We start from the raw sequence: 24,497 nt of genomic DNA, 5'->3' as shown, positions 1-24,497 counted from the left end.
TGAGAAATGCTATGGTTTTTCTATTAGATGGTGCTAGTTCTATTGCTCTATAAAATTGGGTGCAGGCTTCATCTTTTCATTAGAGCTTTTATTTCCTGATGGTAAGAATAGCTTTGTGAAGAGGAAAGAAACCTTTCAGGGAAGAAATGACACTTGTATCTCTGTAATAGCATATTTGCAGATTATAGAATTTTGGTCTTTTCGAGTATGTCAGACATGTCCCATTTTAGTCAGCCTTTTGTTGGGTCCATTTGGTGTCAAGAGAGTTTTCTCAAGTCTTTTCAGAAGCAATCAAATATATTGCGACCAGTGTAAATGTATTGAGACTTCTGAAGTTGATGTTTATAACTCACTCCCACAAGAGTTGGACCATGGGAAAATGGAGCCTTTCAGTCTGGCCACAGGCAGAAAAGTTCCTTGAATGATGAAATCTTATTGTAGGGCTTTGTTTTAAAATGTGCTCATAGGCCTCTGATTGAGAGATTTTGTTGGCAGGAAAGCATTGGGTGTTAGTGGCCTGCTAGAAGTATTTAGGCAGTGAGTTCTTAGTGAGGCAATATTCATTTCTTTGTTATCGTCTCTAATTCCACTGAGGGGTTTGGATAAATTGGCTTCAGTGGAGTCTGAAATGTCTCTGGGTGAAATTCACATGGCTTCAGGCTCTTGAGAAATCTGATAGTTGTTTTTCTAATTCTTCTATGAACTTTTTGAGATCCAAACATAACAATGCAATATCGAAGTTTGTTTTTTTTTTTTAAAGAAAAACATGCAGTTTGCTCATGAAAATCTGGATAGAATATTAACATTTGGCAGAAGTCGGCTATTACCATCTTGGACTGCATTATAAATCATAGCAGCTGCATATTTACTGAACAGATGCAAAGAAACAAGCTGGTGTTCATCCTACATAATAGGTGATCACGAAGTATTTGTTAAATGTAAATGTACAAATTATGGAGTCTGTAGTATCGAATTACTGTACCAGTATATAAGCTGTATTGACCCTCTCACCAGGAAGATTCTTTCCTTAAACCCATGTGGACTTATCTTTCTAGCCTTATTTCATACCTTTCCCTTTCACAGACTCTGTTATGGCTAATCAAGACCACTTGCTGCCGCCAGATCACTTCCTGTCCTCTCCTAATTCCTGCAGGTCTTCCAGTAATTCCCTCATTGCACACCTCCTTCTACTGAAGATTCACATATCAACTTCTTCCTGAGACATAAGTTTCTCCATTCTCCATAAATCTGACAAATGCACTATTCCTTGCTCCCCTAATTTGTTTACAGTATCAGTCTTTATACCTGGATCATGTATCCATTTGGACTTTATTCTTGTGTACGGTGTCAGGCATTGGTCTATGCCCAGTTTCTGCCACACTGTTATCCAGTTTTCCCAGCAATTTTTGTCAAACAGTGAGTTCTTATTCCAGAAGCTAGGGTCCTTGGGTTTATCAAACAGTAGATTGCTGTATTCATTTACTACTGTGTCTTGAATACCTAACCTATTCCACTGGTCTGTCCTTCTATTTCTTAGTCAGTACCAAGTGGTTTTGATGATTGCTGCTTTATAATGCAATTTGAGATCTGGTAGGGCTAGGCCACCTTTCCTAGCTTTTCTTTTCATTAGTTCCCTTGATATTCTAGACCTTTTGTCCTTCCAGATGAATTTTGATATTATTTTTTCTAGCTCTAGAAAATAATTATCTGGTAGTTTGATTGGTATGTCACTGAATAAGTAAATTAATTCAGGTAGAATTGTCACTTTTATTATATTGACTTGGCCTACCCACGAGCAACTTTTTAATAAGTTTTTCCACTTATTTAGTTTTGACTTTATTTGTGTGAAAACTGTTTTGTAATTATGTTCATATAGTCCCTGGGTTTGTTTTGGCAGGTAGACTCCCATATATTTTATAATGTCTACCATTGCTTTAAATGGGATTTCTCTTTCTGTCTCTTGCTGTTGGGCTTTGTTAGTAATATATAGAAATACAGATGATTTATCTGAGTTTATTTTGTAACCTGCAACTTTGCCAAGGTTGTTTATTATTTCAAGTAGTTTTTTACTTGATTCTCTGGGATTCTCTGAGTATATCATCATATCATCTGCAAAGAGTAATATCTTCTTTGCCTATTCTAATTTCTTCAATTTCTTTTTCTTATTGCTAAAGCTAATATTTCTAATGCCATATTGAACAGCAGTGGTAATAATGGACATCCTGATCTTACTGGAAATGCAACTAGCTTATTCCCATTGCATATCATGCTTGCTGATGGTTTTAGGTAGATACTGCTTATTATTTTATGGAAAGTTCCATTTATTCCTATGCTCTCCAGTGTTTTCAATAGGAATGGGTGTTGTAGTTTGTGAAAAGCTTTTTCTGCATCTATTTTGAGATTCTCTTTCTCTTTTTCTTGCAGTGGCATCAACTTCTCAAAATTGGAAATGTGGTTACAAATGTGATTAAGCTTTCTTTTACATGGTAAAAGTTTTTAAATAGCAGTTTCCTCTCATTTTCACAGAAATTCAATGTCTTCATTTCGACCTGGGAGAGGAAATAATGAGAGCCGGAAGAGTGTGTTTTATACCAATGAAGAGTGGGAACTTATAGACCCCAATCCGAAGGATTTAGAAGAACCCGTGGTTCATGAACAAGTGAAGAAGCAAACCTCTGAGGGAAATCGAGGTAAATATGCAGCTCTGGTGTTTTTCACACATGTGCTATGTGCAAGACAGTGACAGAGGTCCATCACAAGCACCAATGGCTCCCTTGTCACTCTCCTTCACAGTGTGCTTTAGCTGTCTCTGCCAGACTCTGGGCAGGACCCACCCTACCCTCCAGCAGATTTGTGGGCTTACACAGCCTCCTGCCTCCTTTATTTCTGCCTTGGTAAAGGCTGTCCCTCCTTCTGCCTCATAGGTTCTTTCTCAGCTATCTCCAACCTGGTCCGCTTGCTCCCACGTTCTGTAGCTGTGCCCCTCAAAATCTATTTTGTATATTTTGTGTTCACTCATATGTGTTTAGATAGTTTCTCTTTTGCCCCACAGAGTGTCAGCTCCTTGAGGGTAGGCCCTATGTTTTATTTTTATCTCTGGGTCCCCAGCCACTACCAGGCAAGGGCATCTAGCAGATACTTTAAATGTTTGTTGAGTGAATGAAGATGACACAAGCAGGTGAAAAGTTAAAAAACAGAGAAATAGAGCACAGAAACTGTCAGCACCATTAGAAAGAAAAATGAGATGACTGCATAGTTTCGATCGAGAAATAGCTTTGTTTTGCTCTTTGTGCATTGTTTTTTAAATGGAGCCTGCTTTAGAGAGAGCTCTGGAACCCCAGAGGCCCTTTTAGCACCCTCATTTGGGTTCCAAAGTTTTCTTGGGAGCACCTATATGTGGCAGCCTAAAGGACAATGGATTCTGGTCCCAGCTCTGCCCCTCTCCAGTGCTCACCCTCTCTGCCCCTCCTTGATCTTCTGTAGAATCAGAATACCTGAGACTGTGCCACCTGCCTCTGTGAAGGCCCATAGAAATGGGAGGCCTCACCCATGCTGTAGCCTGTTAACAATTATACCATTTTGTGCTCCTAGATGTGACAACATTCACCTTTAGCTCATAGAGACCTGCTGTACTTTGACAGAGTTTCTAGAGTGAATTTGTTGGAGTGGTAAAGGTAGAAAACGCCTTTGGGCTTGTCCCAGGTCTTCATTGAAGCAGAAAATTCACAGGCTCTGGAATTGGAAGGCCAATAGGGGCTTAACTTAAACAGGATTAGAACCCAGGACTTCAGCCTCCTCTAGTGGGCGTTCTATTGTTCCACTTAAGAGTCAGAAACATTAACACCTGCTGCTCCTCACTGAACAAAGCCCCAGTGCTCTGATGCAGATTGACATCGATAGTCTCAGACATGGCAGGACACTGCTCCTAGGCTCTGGAAGCCCATGCCATCCAAGCACAAGCTTTGGCAGGTCCTGCCAAGTGGGTGTGTAGGATAAGGACTGAGAACTAAGTTCAGAGAGGTCCCTGGCTCAGAGAGAATCCAGAGTCAAGAGTCTGTAAACACTGATGGAGCATCTCATATGTACCAGGCACTGAGCTAAGTGCCATGGATGCAGAGAAGGGCATAAGACAATGTCTGCCCTCAAGGAGCTCACAGTCAGCTACAGGAGACAACACATAAAAAGAATCTGAAAAGTGTAGGTAGAGGGCAGGTCACTGGTGCAGGCCACAGTGAAGTCCTGCAGCCATGAGGGAATCTGAGGAGATGCAGGTTTCTGAGTTGATTTCATTTTGTGGAATGAGGAGTTTCTAGAGATGATTAAGTCCAGGAAAGCAGCTGAGTGGGAAATGAGAACTCCCTGGGCACCATCCTTGTATAGTGGAGACTCTGAGAGGAGCTGCCATGTCCCACTCATGGCAGCTAGAGGGAGGTAGGGGCCCCAGGGCCAGGAGTGCCCAGAAGTTTCCAAGTTGATTTTATCTTGCAGAATGAACTAGTAGGTGATGAATTGTTTTGGTCAAAGCAGTGAGTGAAAACTGCCAGCTGAGACATGGGGATGGGCAGCACATAGCATTTACTCATGGAAGCATTGCCCTCATCAGTGAGGCCAGGGCTATCTGGAAGCTGAGGAAGAACCTGCCAGTGAGGTGGCGGCCTATTGGGGTTTTCACATGCTGACAGGAAGCCCCCCATGCAGGTCTGGAGGGCAGTTCTGAGGCTTCAGAGGTGGGCCTCATGTTCTGTACTAGACAAATGGTTTTGTTTTTGCATAGGCATAACTGGCTCAGCATTCCTCTTTGATTTTGGCCGTATTCCCTATAAAGGAAAGCGACCTTTGAGAGACATGATTGGGTCATACAAGAACCGCCATAGCAGTGGTGATGCTCCTGTTGAGTGGACGTCAGGCAATGGCAATAAATCAACTTCAGAAGTGCATCTCAGGCTTCAGAACCAACAAGAAGAAGTAGAAAGACTGAAGAAGGAACTCTCCAGTCAAAAGGTGATGGTGTGGTGGGCAGGGGCCCAGAAGGGGCAAGAGCTTTCATAGTTCATCTAAATATTTCACACTTTTTCAATTCCAGAGGATGATTTGCTTTTGAAATTTCCAGCGCCCTAGCCAGTGTTGCAGTAAAATACTCTCACTAATGTCAGCTCAACATACCTGGAATTTTTGTTGAGGTTGAACCACTTTTTAAGGGGAATGTCTTCTACCCTCACCTAGGTCTGCATTCACAAAACTTCATCATTGCTCTCAATAGGTTTCAGAAATCTTCCTCACTCAAAGAATTGCTAACTTCCAGTTTTTGTTGGTCAGCAGAATTAATGATAACTTAGTTATGACTAACTGAGGCAAGCCAGATAACAAGGTTAATTTCTGAGCCAATCAGAGAAAAGATATATTTTATAAATCTTATATGTACTTGAATAATTCAAGTGCTAAAAATGTTTCCAATTCTAAGATGAATTTAATGCTCTCATAAATATTCCCACAGAACTATAATTTATTTAGTTTTGCATGTATTATGCTTTCTTGTTTCCTAATTCCTTTCCTTAAAAAATAAATACCTTTGTTTTTAAGTCCATCAAGGAGAAATTCTGGATTTTAATGTTATAAGTAACGTTTTCTCAATATCTGGTAATTGTCTTGTGGAGAGTTGCTGTTATTTTTGTTTTTATTTATTTTAGGTTTTAATAATTCAGCATATCTCTGTTATTCCCCTTGCCCCCTCTCTTCTCCCCAGGAACTTGTACGACTTTTGCAACAGACTGTCAGGTCATCTCAATATGATAAGTACTTCACTAGCAGCCATCTTTGTGATGGAGTCCCAAAAGAGAAACTTGAGCTTCTACAGCAAAAAGATGATCAGATCTTAGGCCTTAGCAGTCAACTGGAAAAGTTCAGTTTGGAAAAAGACAGTCTCCAACAGGAAGTGAAAAATTTAAAGTGCAAAGTTGGGGAGCTCAATGAACAGCTGGGCATGTTAGTGGAGACCATCCAAGCCAAAGATGAGGTGATCATTAAACTCTCCAGACAGCTCAGTGAATGTGAAGGGAATGTGTCTTCCCAAGCACTTGGCACATCCACATCCTCTTCTGTTAACAAAGACCTCCAGGAGCTCGACAGACTAAAAGTAAGTGAGCAAAACGATAGTCTTTTTTTTTTCTTGTTTATTACAGGAAGAGGAACCAAAAATCCCCATTGTTTGGGAGTGATTGGGAAAAGTTGGTTACTGTATTGATGATGATCTTGAGAAATTACTGATTCCATGTGATTATAAAGTAATAAGATTGTCATTAGCAAACTTTGAAGATGTTCTTCATATCCAAATGAAGGTTCTCAGAGTAATCACTTTGAGGTCATCAGCCAATCAGCAATCTTTTGTTAGGTCACTGCTGTGTTCCAGACACTGTGCTGGATAAACCCCAGAGAATTTACATTCGGAGAACTAGATAGGGGCTTAATGCAATGATGAGAGCCTTTGAGGAGCTCACATTTAGGTCAGGAAAGGCCCCATGTGGAAGGTAGCACTTGATCAGAGACTTAAAGGAAGCAAGGCATTCTGGGAGGCTAAGGTGAGCAGGGAGTGCATTCCAATCAATGGGCAAACAGTTGGGGCAGGGCATGGAGACGAGAGATAGGAAATGGTGTCCTCATTCAGGAAGGGACATAATGCCACAGCCTTGGTAATTTTGCCATAGCCTTAAGTGTTTTCATAAACACTATCAGAAGCTATTTATAAGTCACACGGGGTAGCCATGTAGTTTTATAGTTTTGCCACATTTTGACAAAAAACACTACCCAGCATGATCCACGACAGTGATTTTTTTTTTATTTCTTACATGTTCTCAGTTTTGCATAGTGTGTCATAATTCCTCATCTGGGCAAGTCAAAAAATATTCTTAGCCCCAAAGAGCTAAGCTATGGTTCTCGGAGGAAGAATGCCCCACACTTCCTCCATAAATGATATGGAAAGAAGACAGGGTTGTGCGTACAGGTTCCTCTCACTGGTCCAAGTTGACCAAGAAGTAGCAGAACCAGGAATGTATTCTCCACGAGAAGGGATCCTCATCACTTTGAGGTATTCACAACTTTCTCATAGGAATTCAGAGACAAATGAAATTAACCTCTTTTTAACCTTCCAATAAATGTCTTCACTTGCCTTTTGGACATTTCAGGCCATAGAGCCTGTGAACTTCTTATACTCAACATGTGCAAAACAAAGTTGTCCTCCAAACACTCCCCTTTTTCCATCTTCTCTGCTACTGTCAAGGTACCAGTGGCCTTCAGTTACCCAGACTTGAAACCTAATTGTCATCCTTGACTCTCCACTTTCTTTCACCATTTTACTTTCATAGTATCTCTCAAATTTGCCTTTGGTGCTGCCACCCCCCTGATTTAGGCTCTCATCCTCTCATACCTGGACTCTTCCTCTGGTTGCTCCTCCTGTCTCCAGTCTCTCCGCACTGCAGTCTGTCCTCCGTTCAGCTCTCCATTTGATGTTCCTAAAGCATAGGCCACCATGTCAATCTGTCTTCTGTTCATTAAACTCCAGTGGATCCATATGAGCTCTAAGAGCTCTATATTTGTCTATATTTGTTCTATATTTGTCTATTTTTTTCCACTAGCAAATCAGGGGAAAACTGTAGATGACGTTTACAGACATATAAGCAAGCATAAAATCTCTGCCTGTTGAAGAGATGGGAAAATATGGGCTAGATGATGTAATAGTCTGATTCAGTACAGATTGAACAACCAGGTCCAAAGAGTCATTTTTAATGGTTTAAGGTCATAGCACTGTAGGTCTCTAACGTATTTCCCCAATGACCTGTGCTATTTACCATTTTTTATCAATAGCTTGGATAAAATCATAGATGCTGTGCTTGTCAGATTTGCAGATGTTTGTGATGCTGAGTGAAAGAGTCAAGGTTCAGAAACATCTCACCAGGCTAGAACATTGAGCTGAATAGAAAGAGATGAAATTTAACAGCAGTAAATAGAGTCTTACACTTGGATTCAGAAATCAGCTTTTACAGCACACAGTTGGTGAGAAGTGTCTAGAGGACAGTTTGTCTGAAAAAGATCCGTGAGCTTTAGTGGACTGCAAGCTGAAGGAATTTGATATGGAAGACAAGAAAGCAACCTTTGATTACATTAAAAGATATGTAGTTTCCAGGAATAAGGAAGTGCTAATAGTTCTGATGTGTTCTTTCCTGGTCAGACCACTTTTGGGGTGCCATGTTCAGGAGTGCACACCCTATTTTTATACATTAAGCTGGAGGGCATCCAGGGAAAAGTAGCCAAGATGGTGAAAGGCCTCTAGTACGTGCCTTATGGATATTATGCAGAGGAATGGGAATGGTTAGCCTGGAGTTGGAAGAGAGCTGTGAGGAAGAGAGAATGCTCTGCATGATCTCAGAGGACAGACCTGGAAACAATAGATAAAAGGACAAGTATAATTAGTGCTCTCTAGAGATAGAGTGAATGGGCTGCCTCCATATGTAGTAGGCTCCTCCTTACTGGAGATCTTGGGGCAGAGACCATCTAATCCAGGGGGGAAAACTGCAGTCTTGAGTCCATATATGGCCTTCTAGGTCCTTGAGTGTGTCCTTTTGACTGGGTCCAAGTTTTACACAACTCCTTTTATTAAGGGGATCTGTTCTGTGAAGTTTGGATTAAGTCAAAGGGCTACACTTGAAAACCTAGAGGGTCACATGTAGCCTTGAGGCCACAGGTTCCTCACCCCTGAACTTGTCAGGAGGGGGACAAGGGATGCTTTTTTCAGGTACAGGCAGGTTTGAATGGCCTTGGAGGTACCTTGGGATTCTGTGAAGTAAATGTAAGGCACTTTATGGGCCAGGCAAATCATTTATCCATTTGGGAAATTCTTAGTATGAAAACTTCTTTCTACAGTGCTTTTGTATTCACTGGTTGCCTGAAAGCTTGAGGGATTTGTCTGTTGTCACACAGTTGATGTGTCAGAGGAGAGGAATTGCACTGAGGTTTTCCTGACTTCTACATGGGCCTTAAACAACAACAAAGTCTTTGCTCTAGGGGGAAAAGTAGATTTTTTAAGAAACACACACAAACAGAAAAGAAAGAAGCCTAATATTTGTAAATGCATTGTTTGGGAGTGAGGAAAGATCTGTATAAATCAATAACCACCTTCCATGTCCTTTTGTAATACAAATAATCTCTACTTTTGGCTATCACAGCAATCCACATCAATGTAGCCATAAGATAGTCAGTATTTTCCCTAAAATATAATCCTTTAGGCAGAGCAAATTGTTCCAGATGTCTGATCAGGAATGGGTATAATGCCCTTCAACTAATTCTTGACTGTCATGACTCACTGCTAACACATTGAGTTCACAGGCCATTAAAACCTAGAGTTCTTTTTATCATGCAAACAAAACCTCTAACCATAATTTACCTGTCATTGTTTTTTTCAAACTAGATCCTAGGATGTTATGTTCACCCTCACTGGGTTTTGTCTTATAGCATACTGGCTTTCTAATTCTACAAGAATTTTGTCTAATTCTACAAGATTCTTTGGGTGCTTATATAATAATAGTTTGCCCTGTCCTGGGCCTGGGGCAGGCCCTGAGGCTTGAAAATTATCACCCCACCAGAAACTTTACCCCATATCACTCTAATTCATATACAATATTTCATGACAAATCCATTAGAGAGTTTTAAGATGCTATGTGAAAGGCAAGGAGGAAGGTCAGTTGTTTAGTAAAAATCACTGTGTTCCAGGCAATGCACTAAATATGTTGAGGATACCAAAAAAAGACCCCAAACCCAAGACCAAATCAGCCTGCCCTCAGGCAGCACATATGCTAATGGGGGAGACAATATAACCAAGCAGTTATGTCCAAACTGGCTAACACAATGGAAATGGGACAGAGGGTGAGATATGACCTGACGCTTGAGGGATGCCAGGGAAAGGCCTTCCCAGCAGGCAGGTAGGCTAGCAGAGGTTTCTTGGAGTAGACAGCATTGGAATTAGGCTTTAGAAAATAGGGATTCTACAGACTTAGTGAGGGAGCTTTTCCTTGAAGCAGAAGCTCATTTTTAGCACTATTATTCTTCAGGTGCTACTGTATGGCTGTGAATCATAGAACACTATGGCTTCCTGGGAATGAAGGTTGTGGGTCACCAAAAGGGCAGTGGAAAAGCAGACACATGTTGAGTGCAAGTGGACTGTAGCCTATCACCAACAAATAACCACACCCTAGAAATTGTATAAAATATAATTAAGTCAAACTAACAAGCATTTATTGAATACTTACTCTGTACAAGGCATTGTACAGTACAGGGGGGCATAAAGAGTCCCTGCCCCCAAAGAGCTCACAGTCTAAGGGGGAGACAACCTGTAAAAAACTGTATTCAGACAAAATATGAAAAATCTCAGGGAAGACACTAGCATTGAAGGAAATTGGGAAAGGCTTTGTGTACAAGGTAGAATTTTAGCTGGGACTGGAAGCCAGAAAGTGGAACCAGGGAGAGAGAGCATGCCAGGCATGGGGCAGCTAAGGCGAATGCCCAGTCGGGAGATGGAGTTGTTCTAGAAATAGTAAGGAAACCAGTGTAATGGAGTGTAAGTAATGAAGTGGAATGAGATATACTGAGATCAGAAAGGTAGGAAAGGACCAGCTTATGAGGGGCAAAGAGGTTAGGACTGGATAAATTGATCTGATAATAATCAGCAGAGAGATGACCTTTGGATTCTGGGAGCTGATAAGACTATCAGGTGAAATTGTAGAGGGAGAAGAGGGCTCAGGGGTCCCCACGGGGCACCTAGGCTTGGCAGGGAGGTCCTGGACGTTCATTCCATAAAGGAGCCCAAGGAGGAGAAGTCCAGTAGGGAGGGGGAGGAGGAGGAGAGGCGTGTCCTAAAAACCCAGAGAAGTCCCATGGCGGGAGGAGAGAGTGAGAGTTCCAAATGTCCTGGAGAGGAAAGAAGGGTGAGAGGTGAGAAAAGGCCATTATGCTCAGCAGCGAAGTGATATCGGTACATTGGAGACAAGTGTCAGCTGATCCATCAGGTTGGAAGAAGAGAACAAAGGAAAGAAAGTGGAGACAGGCGCTGGCCAGGTGGCCTTCTCAAAGGGTATACCCACGAAAGGGAGGAGGGAGATTGTGGAGGATGTGCGAGAGATGGGCGGGTCGGTAGGTAGAGGGGAGCAGTTAGCCAGCAGATTGAGGATTAGTGAGAGTGGGGAGGATAGAAGGGAAGAGGATGGATAGGGGTCACTCTTATGTGTCAGAGGCCAAGGAGAAGGGCCGCATCTCCAGGGCAGATGGGCTGGGCTCTGTGAACCGAGGACAAGATTTGGAGAGGGAGTGCTCAGAAGATGACCTCCGCTCTTGGCCAAGAGGGTGGGAGGCTTGAGGAGGGAAGACGAGGTTTGAGCGAGCCCCTGTGACGAGAAAGGCAAGTGTAAAGGGTTACTCTGCCTTGCCGAGGGCCCTGCTGAAATTGTTCTGAGTAAGTTTGTAGAGGGCCCAGTCAACCCAGTTTTGTGTGTTTCTCCAGCTTCTTCAGGAGCGTGTGAGGAGGAGCAAAGGCAGCAGATGATGCCTGTAGCCAGGAGATGTAAGACCAGGAAAACATGTGCTGCTCCATAGGGAGAGCCTGTGTACCCTGTGGTCAGTCTCTGACTCCAGAGGACATTGAGAAAAGCTACAGCCATCAGCTCAGTGTCCCGTGCAGAGCTGATAAGAGGATGTGGGCAAGGAGGCAGGGGCAGAGGGGGCGAGGGGAGCAATCTGTACAAGTGCAGGGAGTTCCACATTGATGAAATCAAAGCTCCATCAAAGCATCAGACTCGTAGCAGAGGGAGGCAAGACCTTCTAAGTGTGGGAACAGCCCACGTAAAGGAAAATGCTGCAGGGACAGTATGAGGAGGCTGAGTGTGGACGGCTCAGTACCTCTGAAGATGGTCACATGGGAGAGGAAGGGCACATTCCTGATGGGTATGGTGGTGGTGGTAGAGGAGTGGAGGTTCCCCAGAAAGTGATCCCGACACACTGAGCATCTCAGATCCTCTCTTCTGTCCTTCTACAGACCACACACACATTCCCTGTCTGCTTGTTGACTTTGTCCTTGACTTACTTGTGTGCTTAGTCTCTCAGAGGTTGTGAGCTGCCTGGTCTCGGAGGCTGTCTCTGATCAAACTTCTAGCCCCACTCCAGCAACCACTGGGACTGTGCACTGTGGGCATGTCAGTGGATTTTCTGGATGGCACCTGGGAGCAAGACCGAGACTATATGTTAGCACAGTTTAGTCATGTTGCTGAGTCCAATCATATCTTCTACAACTTGACTATACATAGAAAAAGCCTGATATAAAGTGGAATTCTAAGTCCTTGAGTTATTACGAGTCTCAGAAGTATTAAAGTCCCTGAGTTTTTTGCTTGGTGTGAACTGTGAAATTTTCATTCCACTGTCCTTTTCCACATCTAAAGGGGATCCTTGATGATGTCATTGAGCTGGGCTGTAAATTATTGCTTTGTAAAGTATCTAGGGCCTAGATGTGTGGCCCTTTGACTAAATCAAATTTCATGGAACAAAACCACTTAATAAAAGGATTTGTTCTGTAAAACTTGGACTTGCCCAAGGACCTAAAGGGCCACATGTGGCCACAAGGCTGCCAGTTCCCCACTTCTGATCTAGGCACATATACTTTCTGAATAATTTTTTTTTTTTTTTACAGTGTGGTAATCTCAACAAATTGACAATAGTTTAGTTATCATTTAGTCTTGACAGTAGTTCAGTTACCATTTAGTCTATGAAATTTGATTAAATTCATCTAGAATGGCTTGTGCTACACTCTGCTAATTTGGAAAAAAAAAATGAGTGGATCAGAAGTCACAAGGAAATGGCTCCAGTTTACATAGGAAATTCAGCTGGCATAGGAAAGAAGCTAGGTTAAATATCACTCGTTATAATATGCTATTAGATGATCCTGATTCACTGAGGGCACATGCTTATAATTCATGGAAACTCTATATTTAGATATTACAGGCTCCAAATCAGAGTGAAATCACCAGGATTTTCTGTCTGCTTTAAGGCCAAAGTAGGAGAGAGCCTTCAGCCTACTGCTTTGAAGTTAATCTATATTCTTTTGTTGCTGTCTTATAAATACCTAAGAAAAGCTTGATGTGTGCTCTTCACAACCCAGGGATCATTAAACATGGCCCAAGGAGAAGAATTTCTGGACCATAGGATTCTCTTGAATTTTAAGAGAGTTGATCTGGTGTGATTGATAGAGGTCATCTACTCAGGAAGGACTGGCTCACACTCAGCCTCTGATCCATTGGCTGAATGACTGCAAGGCACATCTCTCCGTTTCTCAGTATCCTAAGCAACTACGACTCCTTCCTTAGTAAGGAAAGAGTAAGTTACAGAACTGTTTCTGACCTGAACTGGTAGAGGGAGTTTGCTTACTAAGAGTTCTCTATACTTATCACAAATTCAGACCAAAATGATTTGCTATAGGTCTTTTAGTAGAAATAGAGCTTGACAAGGAAATTTCTGCATTCCTCAAGAAAACCAAGTTTGTCACATTTTTTCTTTTTAAATATTTTATTGATGCTTTTTAAAAACATCTCTGTCGTTTTCCTGTGGCCTCCCTTCATCCTGTCTTAGAGCTTTCCCTTGTAATAAGTGATCATAGTCCCAAACAAACAGAAGCATTCGCTGTGTCTGAAATGCCCACCTCCTTTGTCTGCAACCCACCTCTGCCAGTGTCTAGGAGACTGCTTGGGCTGGAATTGCCACAGTCACCTTCATCACACTTACTTTCCTCACCAGTCACGAGTTTCTAGAACAGACATTTGTTTCTAATAAAAATGCAGCAGACATTCTTCTTAATGTTTAATGCCTTCCAAGGAGTTTATAGCTCAGGGCAAATGTGGCAGAAGGGAAGTGAATACTTCCCTTCAAAAGACTTAGGAAAATACCTGTGGGTTCGTTCAGTTCCAGAGATGTAACTTTCACCACTTTGGCAGGCCGTGTGTGGTAAAGGCGCTGTACTTGGAAATACCTGAGACCAATGCACAGCTCTGCTGCTTATAACCTGTGTGACCTTGGATAGTCACTTAATGTCTCTGGGCCTCAGTTTCCTCAACTGTAAAATGAAGGCAGTTGACAAAATGTCCCCTAACGCACCTCCCAGTCCAAGACCCATGCTCGTGACACTGTTCACACTCCTTTGTTCCTTGACAGCTACTACTTCTTCCATCCTTAATCTTTGTGCCTCAGTTTATCTTAAACTGTGCCTTCTCCTTCATGCTTTTTCCTTCCCCCTTTTCTCCTCTTTGTACTTCTCCTTCAGCCCAGTCTTGCCCACACTTCCACCTTCTGGCCTCGTCCATGTGCACTCTTCTTCAGCACATTGTCCTTCCAGATTTCTCCTCCCCAGACTCAGTCTCTGAGCTTCACAGCAACATCACTTATCTCCAGATTTGTTCTGTGTGAACTCCAAGGCAGAGCTAGGGAGCAAGGAAGGAGAAAACCCACAGAGGGAAGATTGAGGCCGTATATCAGCAAAATGTCCTCATGATTAGAGCTGTTCCAGAGCAGAACAGGGGCCCCTTCACTGGATCGCCCCCTTGTTGGGTGTGTAGTAGAAGATGCATTGGATGAGAATAATGATAGCTAACATTTATATAGCTCCTACTGGATGCCTGGCTCGGCACTCAGTGCTGTTGTTATCCCCATTTTACAGATGACAACAGAGGTCACATAGCTAGTAAATGTCTGGAGCTGGGTTTGAACTCAAATCTTCCTGATTCCAGGCCCCACTGTGCTATCCACTGTACCACTAGCTGCCCCTCAATGGGGTGCAGGCCTGGAGTCAGGGAGGCCTGGCATCAAATCTGGCTTCAGACCCTTACTAGCTGTGTGACTCTGTGCAAGGACCTTCTGTTTGCCTTAGTTTGCTCACCTCCCTCCCAGGACAAATAAGATCATATTTGTAAAGTGCTTTGCACAGCACCTGGCACATAGTAGGCCCCATAGAGATGCTGCTTCTTCCCCTCCCTTCTCCTCTCATCCCCTTTTGTGGTAGAAGTTGGACTACATGGTGCTGAAGTCTTTTCCAGCTCTGAAATTCTGTGATTTTTGTATTCATAATTCTTTCTCCCTTTTTTTCAGCTCAAGTCCTTCACTTGCCCCTTTTCTCCTCTGACTCTCATTTTAGAAAATCGAGAATACTTGAGTAGTCAACAAACATTATTAATGGCCTACTGTGGTGCCAGGCACTATTCTTCATGTTGGGGCAGGGGAGGGAGGAAACAAAAGTAAAGACAGTTCCTGCCCTCAGGAAGCCCGGAGTCTAATGAGGGAGACAGCATGAAAACAGCTCTGCAAATAAGTCCCATGTAGGAGAAATTAGATCCTCAACTGAGGGAAGGCACTACAGTTAAGAGGGATCCAAAAAGGTTTCCTGTGAAGGTAGGATTTTAGCAGGGGCTTGAAAGAAGCCAGGGAAGCCAGGAGGCAGAGATAGGACGGAGAGCATTCCAGGCATGGGCAGTAGCCAGGGCAAATGCCCAGAAGTGGGAGATGCAGTGTCTTGATCAAGAAAAAGCAAAGAGGCCACTATCACTGGACTGAAGAATAACTGGGAATGTGTAAGGAGTGAGGAGCCTGGAAGGGAAGGGAGCAGGTTATCCTAGAGGTAATAGGGAACTGATAGAGTGGATTGAGTACAGAGAGTAAGATGGCCAGATCTGTGCTTAGGAAAATCAGCTTGCCCCTGAGTGGGGAATGGCCCAGAGTGGAGAGAGATGGGAGGCAAGGAAAGTTCCTAGTGACAAATTTGTTTGTCCTGGTCCTGTGATAACAACAGAGTTACTGCAGATGGACTTTGTTAGTTAGATGTCCATGGATGGAGCACTATTCCAAACATGGCACCATGCCTTGTAGACTTTGTCATGAAGTGACAATGAACATTGATTGGAAGAATGGTTCTATCCTGCTTCACGCAACTTGGGTGGATCCTCAAGACCAGCTTGGGTCTATTTTGGGGAGAAGCTGCCTTTCTCCCATGAGGTCTGTGTTGATGTTTTTTGTTTGTTTTTTGTGAGGGTTAAGTGTCACACAGCTAGTGTCAAGTATCTGAGGTCATATTTGAACTCAGATTGTCCTGACTCCAGGGCCAGTGCTGTGTCTACTGTACCACTTAGGTGCCCGTTCTCATTAGGTCTTAAAGGGAATTCAGACTCTTGGTGGAGGTGGGCCGGAGCTTAGGTTTGCAAGGCTTGGACCAAAGGAACTTGAATCTAAGATGACTTAGGGAGTTTAGGGCCACCTAGTTTGGGGACTAGGTAGATTTTTTTTTAGTATTATAAACACAAATATGTTAGTTATTTTGTTTTTTATAAAGTCTTTACCCTTGTTAATACCCCCTAGTTTTCCCCAAATAGGGGAAGATTGAAGTGAGTCTGGGAAAAGAACACCCAGAGCCAGGGGAAGGGGAAAGGTGCATCCCATTTCTGAGCTCAGGAACCACAATCAGTTCAGTGTCTATAGGGTCATCTGTGGTTCTAGGTTCAGAAAACCCTAGTTAGTCATGTCAGGTGAAAGAGCAGTCATGGTCAAAGGCATAGTCCCTGCACTTACTGGGAGAGGAAGGGCCAGGACACTGGGAAGCACTAGAGGGTCAGGGAGGCCCGATGTGGACAGAATCCTCCATGGTTTCTGTAGGCCTTAAGCCTATACGTAGGCCTACCCAGAGCTGCCTTCTCTGGGCTGGGCAGCAGAGAAGTCCCTGTGGCGGGAGGCATTCCCTGTGGGCCTCCTGGGAGCAGGAACAGGAAACCAGCCCTGCGGCTCAGTGGGAGATTTACTGCAGATATGGCACGCAGATATTATTGGGAGATACCTTTAGTACTTACTGAGAGGGAGGAAACCCAATAAATCTGGAGTGACGTTTTTTATTGGAAGGTTTTTCTTATGTTTACCAAGGCACTAGGTTATTTGTTCCTCTCTTTTATTTCTGTAGTTTACTATGGTAGCGGTGGCCAGAGTTGGATAAAAGTCTACCCCACCTCTCTCAGAGGCCCCCATCTTCATGTGGGTAAAGCCACTCCTTGTCACCTCTTCCCTTCATTCCGGTGGTGACTGTCCTATAAACTAGGCCTTTACTTCTCCCTTGAGAGAGAACCCAGTGACTTTGATTGACTCTGAGAGAAGCTTCCTTCACTTTACCTGCCACTTTCCTCCCTATTCTTGTTTTAGCTTAGTGTTTCTGGAAATCTTGAGGTCCAAATGGTTGACACAGGTCTGAAAGACCTGGGTTCAAATTCTCCCCCAAAACATTTACAAGCGGTGTGACTCCTTGTCCCTGTCTCCATTTCTTCCAAATTTGCCAGAACATTTCCCCCAGGGGAGGGGGAAGGAGCACTCACTGTCTTTTCTAACCACTTGTGGCCTCCCTGTTCCCAGGAGCCCTGACAGCCTGGCCTTGAGTACTTTACTTGGACCAGCAAAAACAGGTCTCCCATGCTACCTCATTGATTCATTTCATGTGAAGTTTTTGACAGACTTGACTAGAGAACATGAGCCCAATGGCCTCGAGGCATTGTGGCTGGAGGAAGGACTTTAGACTCTGCTCTAACTTGAGTGGGTGTCTGCCTCTCTGACCTTGTTTCTCAATCTGTGGAGCAGTGAGGGTAATACTACATATAATCCCTCACACTTCTGTGTCCCCAGTGTTGTTCTTTCCTGAAGATAGCCCTCTAGGGTAGGTAGTGCAAGCTACCTCTCCTTTCTATGGGTGAGGAAGCAGAGGCTTGTGAAAGGTCAAATGACCAGACGTGGGAGAGCTGGGACTTGAATCCAGATCTTCGGCTCTTAAATCTTGTGCTCTTTGTATTTTCCACTCCTCTGTCCCCCCCACCCCTTTCTCAGAGCCTGATTGACCTCTCTGAGTGGAAGGTTAAGAGGCTTTTTCTTTCATAACTGAGTTGAAGGGGCAGTTGAATCACGAAAGGTCACTTGGCAAAGAAAGACAATCAGCAGGTTATTTGTGGTATGGAGGGACAAGCTAATAAATCTAGGTGGTGCCAAAGAAAACTTGTTTTAGGAGAATGGCCAACTGTTGAAACAAAGGATTTGACCAATGCCAGCAGCAGTGTTGGCACAAAGCCCCAGCGCTCACCACTGATTGTGCCAGGTTTGTCTCAGTGGAGCCCTTTGCTTACTTAGCAGGTTCTTCCAGCCAGGTTTGGTTTTCTGTTTAAGCTCTTTATTTTTAGATGTGTTCTTTGTATGTACTGAACCTTGTTTGCCTATGGTCTTGCATGAAAACTCTGGTTTCATCCTTCTCTTCCTCACTTCTTTCAATCTTTCCTGCTTAGAGTTCCAGGGGACTTGGTTTCCTGATACTGATAGCTGATAGTGTTCCTGACTATCTCTGCCAAACCCACACTTGAGCCTCAGGTCAGCCGAGCTCGTCACCAGCTTGTGAATGTGCTATGGAATGTTCAGCTACCTGCTTTTGTGTCTGCACCTACCTCTAGCTGTGTGTCTCTAGAGAAAACATATGGGACAGCTATAAAAACATGTGGTCCAGGTCTAGGAATCAGACATGAAAGTTCAAGTTTCTTAAACCTCCCTGGACCTCAGTTCACCCCCCACCACAACAATTGAGGGGATTGTACAGGAAGGTTTTTAAAAATCCCCCAAATCCAACATTCCATAATATTATATTGTGTTGGATATGATGCTTTTTAAAAAAAATACACAAGCAGTATCAGATAGTTGGAATGATAAGTAATACTGCCTAGAATGGAGCCTGGATGTGTTTAATTAAGATGAGCATATGACATGCAATGAAAGTAGGATCTGATTCTCAAAAATGTGACTTCTAAGTTGTCAAGAATAAATCTTTTGAGAGTTGGTACTATGTTTCAGAACCCTAGAGGAGTCAGGAAGCCTGGGTTCTGGTTGTAGTTCTAGCCCTGACCAGCTCCAGGCCTTTGAGCAAACGTCTCCCCCTTCTCTGGGCGGCAGCATTTTGTTCCAGCTCAGACCTTCCTTCACAGTCTCTTCCAGAACTGGCCATCTCTTTTCTGAAGTTCCTTCTGACCTGACCATGCTTTGCTCTGGGGCTTGAGGTTCCTTTAGAGTTTGACTTTAGAGAATTAAGTTGCAGAAGTCCGTGGGGTTCCTGGGAAGTAACAGGTTGGGAGTCGGGATTGATGGGTGCAGAGGCTGCCGATCTCTGTAGCTCAGCCTTTCTGGGGTGCATGGTCTCCTCTTCTGTATTGGGGAGGATTTCATGGCACAAGCAGCCATGTTTTTTCTCCATCTAAGATGCTATGTTATCCTGCTCTCTGGAGTGGACTTGGGTGTGCACAACGTTTATGTGACTCGAAGAAGTAATTCCCAGACACGAGAGCTGTTTTATAGGCAGTAGAGAAAACTACCACTTTAAAACCAAGTCAGTCTTAATGTCTAATTTGTTTTACTCAGAATATCCATCCTTAAATTGAAAGCCTAACAAACGCTTTAATTCTGACTCCTGAAACCAAGCCAGTTCTGTAAAGAAGTAACTCTGAGCAAGTCAGCTGCTCTCTGCCTTAGTTTCCTCATGCATAAAATGGGGATGATAACAACACCTACCTCATCAGGTTGTTGTGAGGACCAAATGAGAAAAATTTTTAAGCACTTTGCAAACGTTAAAGGGGTATATGTAAATGCTAGTTATAAAACAAAGACATGTCTTAACCCAGTGGCTTTGTTAATTGTTGATATGCTAATAGCAAAATCAAAATGTATGTTTATGTTCATGGAGGGTTTTTTTTTGCCATCTGCAGGACAGTCTTCAAGGGTATAAAACACAGAATAAATTTCTAAATAAAGAGATTTTGGAGCTCTCAACTCTTCGAAGAAATGCAGAAAGACGAGAGAAGGATTTAATGATTAAGGTCAGATTGAAAGTTTTGCCGTATTCTGGGAAAGTGTGGGGGGAGAACCATTCCAGCTTGGGAGTTTAGGAAAACCAGTTCAAACGGAAATCTTACGGAGGAAGAAATGGTTATTGGATAATATGAAGAATTATACAGTTAATCCTTCTTTGACTCTCAGCTTGCTTGATTGAGAAGAGGGAGACTCTGGTGACATTTACAAAATACATTTTAAGTAATACTGTTAGGAACAGGTAAAAATATCACTTTGATGTGTCTTGTTCTAAAAGAGAACTGTGGAAGTTGTTTCGAAGTTGTTAGGTTTTTCTTAGTCTTGTGACTCAGACCCCAAATGAGCGCGTTGTGTGAGTGTGGAGGTGTCAGGTGGGTAGAAAGGCAAGGAGGCCAGCCAGTGACCCTTCCCATGCTAGCTCAGGTGCTGTCATTTCTCATCTGTCAAATGAAGCTAGCAATACAGACTCCAGCAATCTTAGTACATATTTTGTAGCCTTTTAGAGCTGGAAAAACAAATGCCCCACCATAGCCCTGTAAAGGAGGGGCAGAAGTGCTGCATCCTTGGGCTAGCACAAAATGAACTAATGGGTGCAAAGTGCTTCACAAACCTCAAAGCCTAGATAAATGGGAGCCATCATGTACGCATTTCACAGATGAGAAAACTGAGGGTGCTAGGGTTCTTATCTCCCCATGTGTCTTTCTCTGCTGAAATCCCCCCTGACACCTTGCTGTGGTATAGAGGTGACTGAGCCTTTAACAGCTGTGTCAGTGGAGACATGCTGTGGAGGTAGAAGGCTTTGGCGTATAGACCCACTGGTAAGTGCAGATGCTGGTGAGGAGAGATGTGGCTGAGGTGATGGGCTGTGATCTGCATTAGTGAAGGGAGTACTCACATAAGGGAAATCAGATTCTTGACAGATTAAATGTGTGAGTAGTGCTGTGTTTTCTGGTCTGCATTTGTGGTCATGAGAACATTCTCTCCAGTATTCTAGCCTGGAAGCTAAGCTGTGCCAAATAGAAAGCAAGTACTTGATTTTGCTTCAAGAAATGAAGAATCCCGTGTGCTCTGAGGAGCAGGGGCCTGCCCGGGATGTCATAGCCCGACTCCTAGAAGATGCTTTGCAGGTGGAAGGCCCCGAGCAGCCCGAACAAGCTTTTGTCAAGCCACATCTGGTCAGGTAAATGTGTCATTGGGCCCTCTTCGTGGACAGGGTTGCCCCAGACCTGGAGCCTTTGGCCACCCTTGCCCCCATTTCACAGGTGAAGAGGAAAGGAGGTGGAGGGCTGCAGGCCCCTCTTCCCCGGGACAGGGACTCTAGGCTTATGTTGAACAGAGACAGTAATGTCAGCTTCCTTCACGTGCACTCTGCCATAGTTTCAGCAACCCTCAATTTCCAGCGGGACCTTGCGCACCAACATTTTCATTGCTGTTTCTTAGAAAGATTTGTTAAGCCTCATTAATCAAGAAAAAAGAATAGAAGCATAGACTCTTAAAAATTGGCGGGGGGCTTTGAGACCAGATCCCTCATTTGATTGGCATGGAGGTGGGTGTCGCTCCCGGGATTGGGGGTGACCACTCTTTGGCCGCAGAACTGATTGGTAATAGCAAGAAACCAAACATGGACCACGTTGGGATAATGCTTGTGTCTTTGTGGTCATTATTATTGAATTTTTACCTTTTGATTTAACTTTAAAGAGCTTATGCCTTCTCTCTAAACCACCTCTTATTTATTTTATTTTGCATATATATCTTCTCCCGTAGAATATCCCTGGGCACAGAGTCTGTTTGACATTTGTCCTTCTAGCCATAGTACCTGACACAAAGTAGGTGCTCATTAAATGTGTGTGGATTGATCCTCTCCTACTGGATCACAAGGTGTTGGTGACACAGTGGATAAAGATCAAGGCCTGCAGTCAGGAGACCTGAGTTCAAATGTGGTCTTATACTTAATAGCAACCTTGGGCAAGTCACGTCTCAACTATAAAATGGAGATGATAACTACCTACTTTGCAGGGTTGTTGTGAGGATTAAATAAGATAATAAAGTGCTTAGAACAATGCTTAGTACATAGTAGGCATACTAGAATTATTAGCTATTATTATTATTACACAGCGCTGTCTGTGCCTGGCACATAGTAAATGTTCTACAAATGCTTATTCTCTTCCCCCTTTCCTCCTTCCTTGAGGGCAAAGACTGTATCTTCTACCACCTTTAGCCACTCTAGCTCTATGCACTATTGAATGGCAAAATTTGCCCCATTTTGGAGTTGATTGGGGAAGTAATCCATCTGCTCTGCACAGACAGAGTAAGTGGCTCCGGGCCATGCTCTTGCCACACTCCAGTTACTGGCAGGCACGTGTCTGTGGATGGTGTAGCTCAAAGACCTAATACAGGTTTGAATTTCCTCTCCTCAGTGAGTATGACATTTATGGGTTTCGTACAGTCCCTGAAGATGATGAAGAAGAGAAGTTGGTTGCTAAAGTACGGGCGCTGGATCTGAAGACTCTGGCTCTCACAGAAAATCAGGAGATTTCCACTGGGGTCAAGTGGGAAAATTATTTTGCCAGTATCATGAATCGGGAGATGATCTGCTCTCCTGAACTGAAAAACCTTATCCGCACTGGAATTCCCCACGAGCATCGTTCCAAGATATGGAAATGGTGCGTTGACCTCCACACAAAGAAGTTCAAGGACCGTGCTGAGCCTGGCTACTTTCAGACCTTGCTCCAGAATGCTCTTGAGAAGCAGAACCCGGCCTCGAAGCAGATTGAGCTAGACCTCTTAAGAACGCTACCAAATAACAAACATTACTCTTGTCCCACTTCGGAAGGCATTCAGAAATTGCGGAATGTCCTGTTGGCCTTTTCGTGGAGAAACCCTGATATAGGATACTGCCAAGGTTTAAACAGGTAAGAATCAAGGACAGAGCTCACAAGGGCCTTAGAGGGGGAGCCAGAGGGGCCTCAGGAGCCATCTAGGCCAATGTTGGGGGGCAGAGGATGAGGGGATGGGATTTGAACCCAGATCCTGGGATCCATAGCCAGTGCTCTCCCATTGCAAAATATTTTCTCCCTACTTTTTAGGCAGGAGAAGAAATAGAATATCTGGTATTCTAGAGAGAAATAAGCCCTCTCTCCATGTAGTATGCAGGGAAGTCATGTTATTTTTGTGTGAAGCCACTTGGTAATCAGTAGAACACAACAGGGAAAAGATGTCCAAACAAATGTGCGTCAGGCCTGTCCCTGGTCTGGGTTGCTCCTCTCTGCTATCACAAGTTTCCATTCTTAGCTGCTACTTTGGGCACCTTCTCCACAGTAGAATACAAATCCTTGAGCTGGCTTGTCGAGGGGTAAGCAGTTCCTGGTAATGGAGTTTTTCGGACAGTGGAAGCCCCTATTGGCAAAATAAGTCATTTGGTTCTGACTGTTGTGGGTAGAAATCTTATGTGCTGTGTCCACTCTGAGTATTCAGCAGCTCTCCCCCAGGCCTGTGTCCCTGGCTAGTCTCCGTTCTCCTCATACCCAAGTCTGACTTGTCATCTTCTGTGGCTCTCTCCTGCCCAAGATCCCAGTTCTTCAGGCATGACTTTGCACACCCACCTGAAGCTGTTGTCATACAATGCTGTATACTTCCCCTCCGTGCCCCCCCTCCCCCAAAAGAGCTAAAACCAACTCAAAGGACAACCACTGTTTATGCCCCGAGTTCTTCCTTCCTGGGCACGACTCCTCTGCCACTCTTCTCCCAGAATGCTTCCCTTAGCTGCCTTGGCTTCCATCCTCTGGGCATGTCTTTGGAGGACAGAAGGTGGGCAAGGAGTTTCCTTGGCCTGCTTCTTCACCTTCTGAAACAACTTCCTCCTTCTTTTCCTCTTCAGAACTGTTTCTTTTTGAAGCTTCAGAATTTCATTCTCAAAACCTTCTTATCCCTTCTAGATTAATTTTTCCAGAACCTTGTAGAATACGAGGCCATGAAATCAGATCTCTCCCAATTTCTCTGAATCCTTTGAAGCCAGCTCTTCCAAACACAAGGACTTACATCATGTTTCCCTCCTCAGGAGCCTGTGTCATAGATAGGACAGGCATTGTAGCCTCCTTTGGCAGATGAGGGGGCAGGCTCTCACAGAGTCACCTAGAACCAGGAGCATTTTGGGGCTTCAGACTGCCACTGCTTTCCACATTTATTTGCGGATTTCTTGTTAAGTGTCTGTGGATTTACTTGAACTCTTTGAACAGGACAGCAAGCTTAATTAGTGAAATAAAGAGATATATTTCTTGGGGTTTTTTAATTGTTTTTTAATGCAGGGTACGTGTGATTGCTCCTGAGACACAGGCCAGGCAAAGGGGAGAACTAACTTGTATTGACCTGGCAACAAAGAACACAAATGGAAAAGGAAAAGGAAATCTTTTTTCAGTTCTCAGACTTTCAGGAATGCTGGGTTTGAGGAGGAGTACTGCTAGCTTTTCTTCACTGGGCAGCTCTAAATCACTTTGGCTGTGGGAGAGTAATGAAGAACATATCTGTCTCCTGTGAACAATATGGAACAGACACCTTCTTCT

At 43.7% G+C, this 24,497-nt stretch overlaps 1 protein-coding gene across 2 annotated transcripts in view; it reads left to right on the top strand.

The window, feature by feature from the left end:
- Positions 1 to 24,497, top strand: part of TBC1D2B (TBC1 domain family member 2B) — a 72,745-nt gene that overhangs the window by 35,155 nt on the left and 13,093 nt on the right. The window contains exons 4-9 of one of the 2 annotated variants that reach the window (XM_072628588.1): positions 2,527 to 2,690; positions 4,826 to 5,001; positions 5,744 to 6,133; positions 19,836 to 19,946; positions 20,925 to 21,118; positions 22,356 to 22,850. In XM_072628588.1, the coding sequence (XP_072484689.1) occupies positions 2,527 to 2,690; positions 4,826 to 5,001; positions 5,744 to 6,133; positions 19,836 to 19,946; positions 20,925 to 21,118; positions 22,356 to 22,850 (1,530 nt within the window). Of the gene's footprint in view, positions 1 to 2,526; positions 2,691 to 4,774; positions 5,002 to 5,743; positions 6,134 to 19,835; positions 19,947 to 20,924; positions 21,119 to 22,355; positions 22,851 to 24,497 lie in introns of both variants that reach the window. The other variant, XM_072628587.1, reaches the window with a different exon arrangement.

Source organism: Notamacropus eugenii, chromosome 1 (genome assembly GCF_028372415.1).
Source record: "Notamacropus eugenii isolate mMacEug1 chromosome 1, mMacEug1.pri_v2, whole genome shotgun sequence".
Lineage (NCBI taxonomy): Eukaryota > Metazoa > Chordata > Mammalia > Diprotodontia > Macropodidae > Notamacropus > Notamacropus eugenii.
The sequence above is the reverse complement of the archived record's forward strand: the minus strand, read 5'-3'. Positions and strand labels throughout refer to the sequence as shown.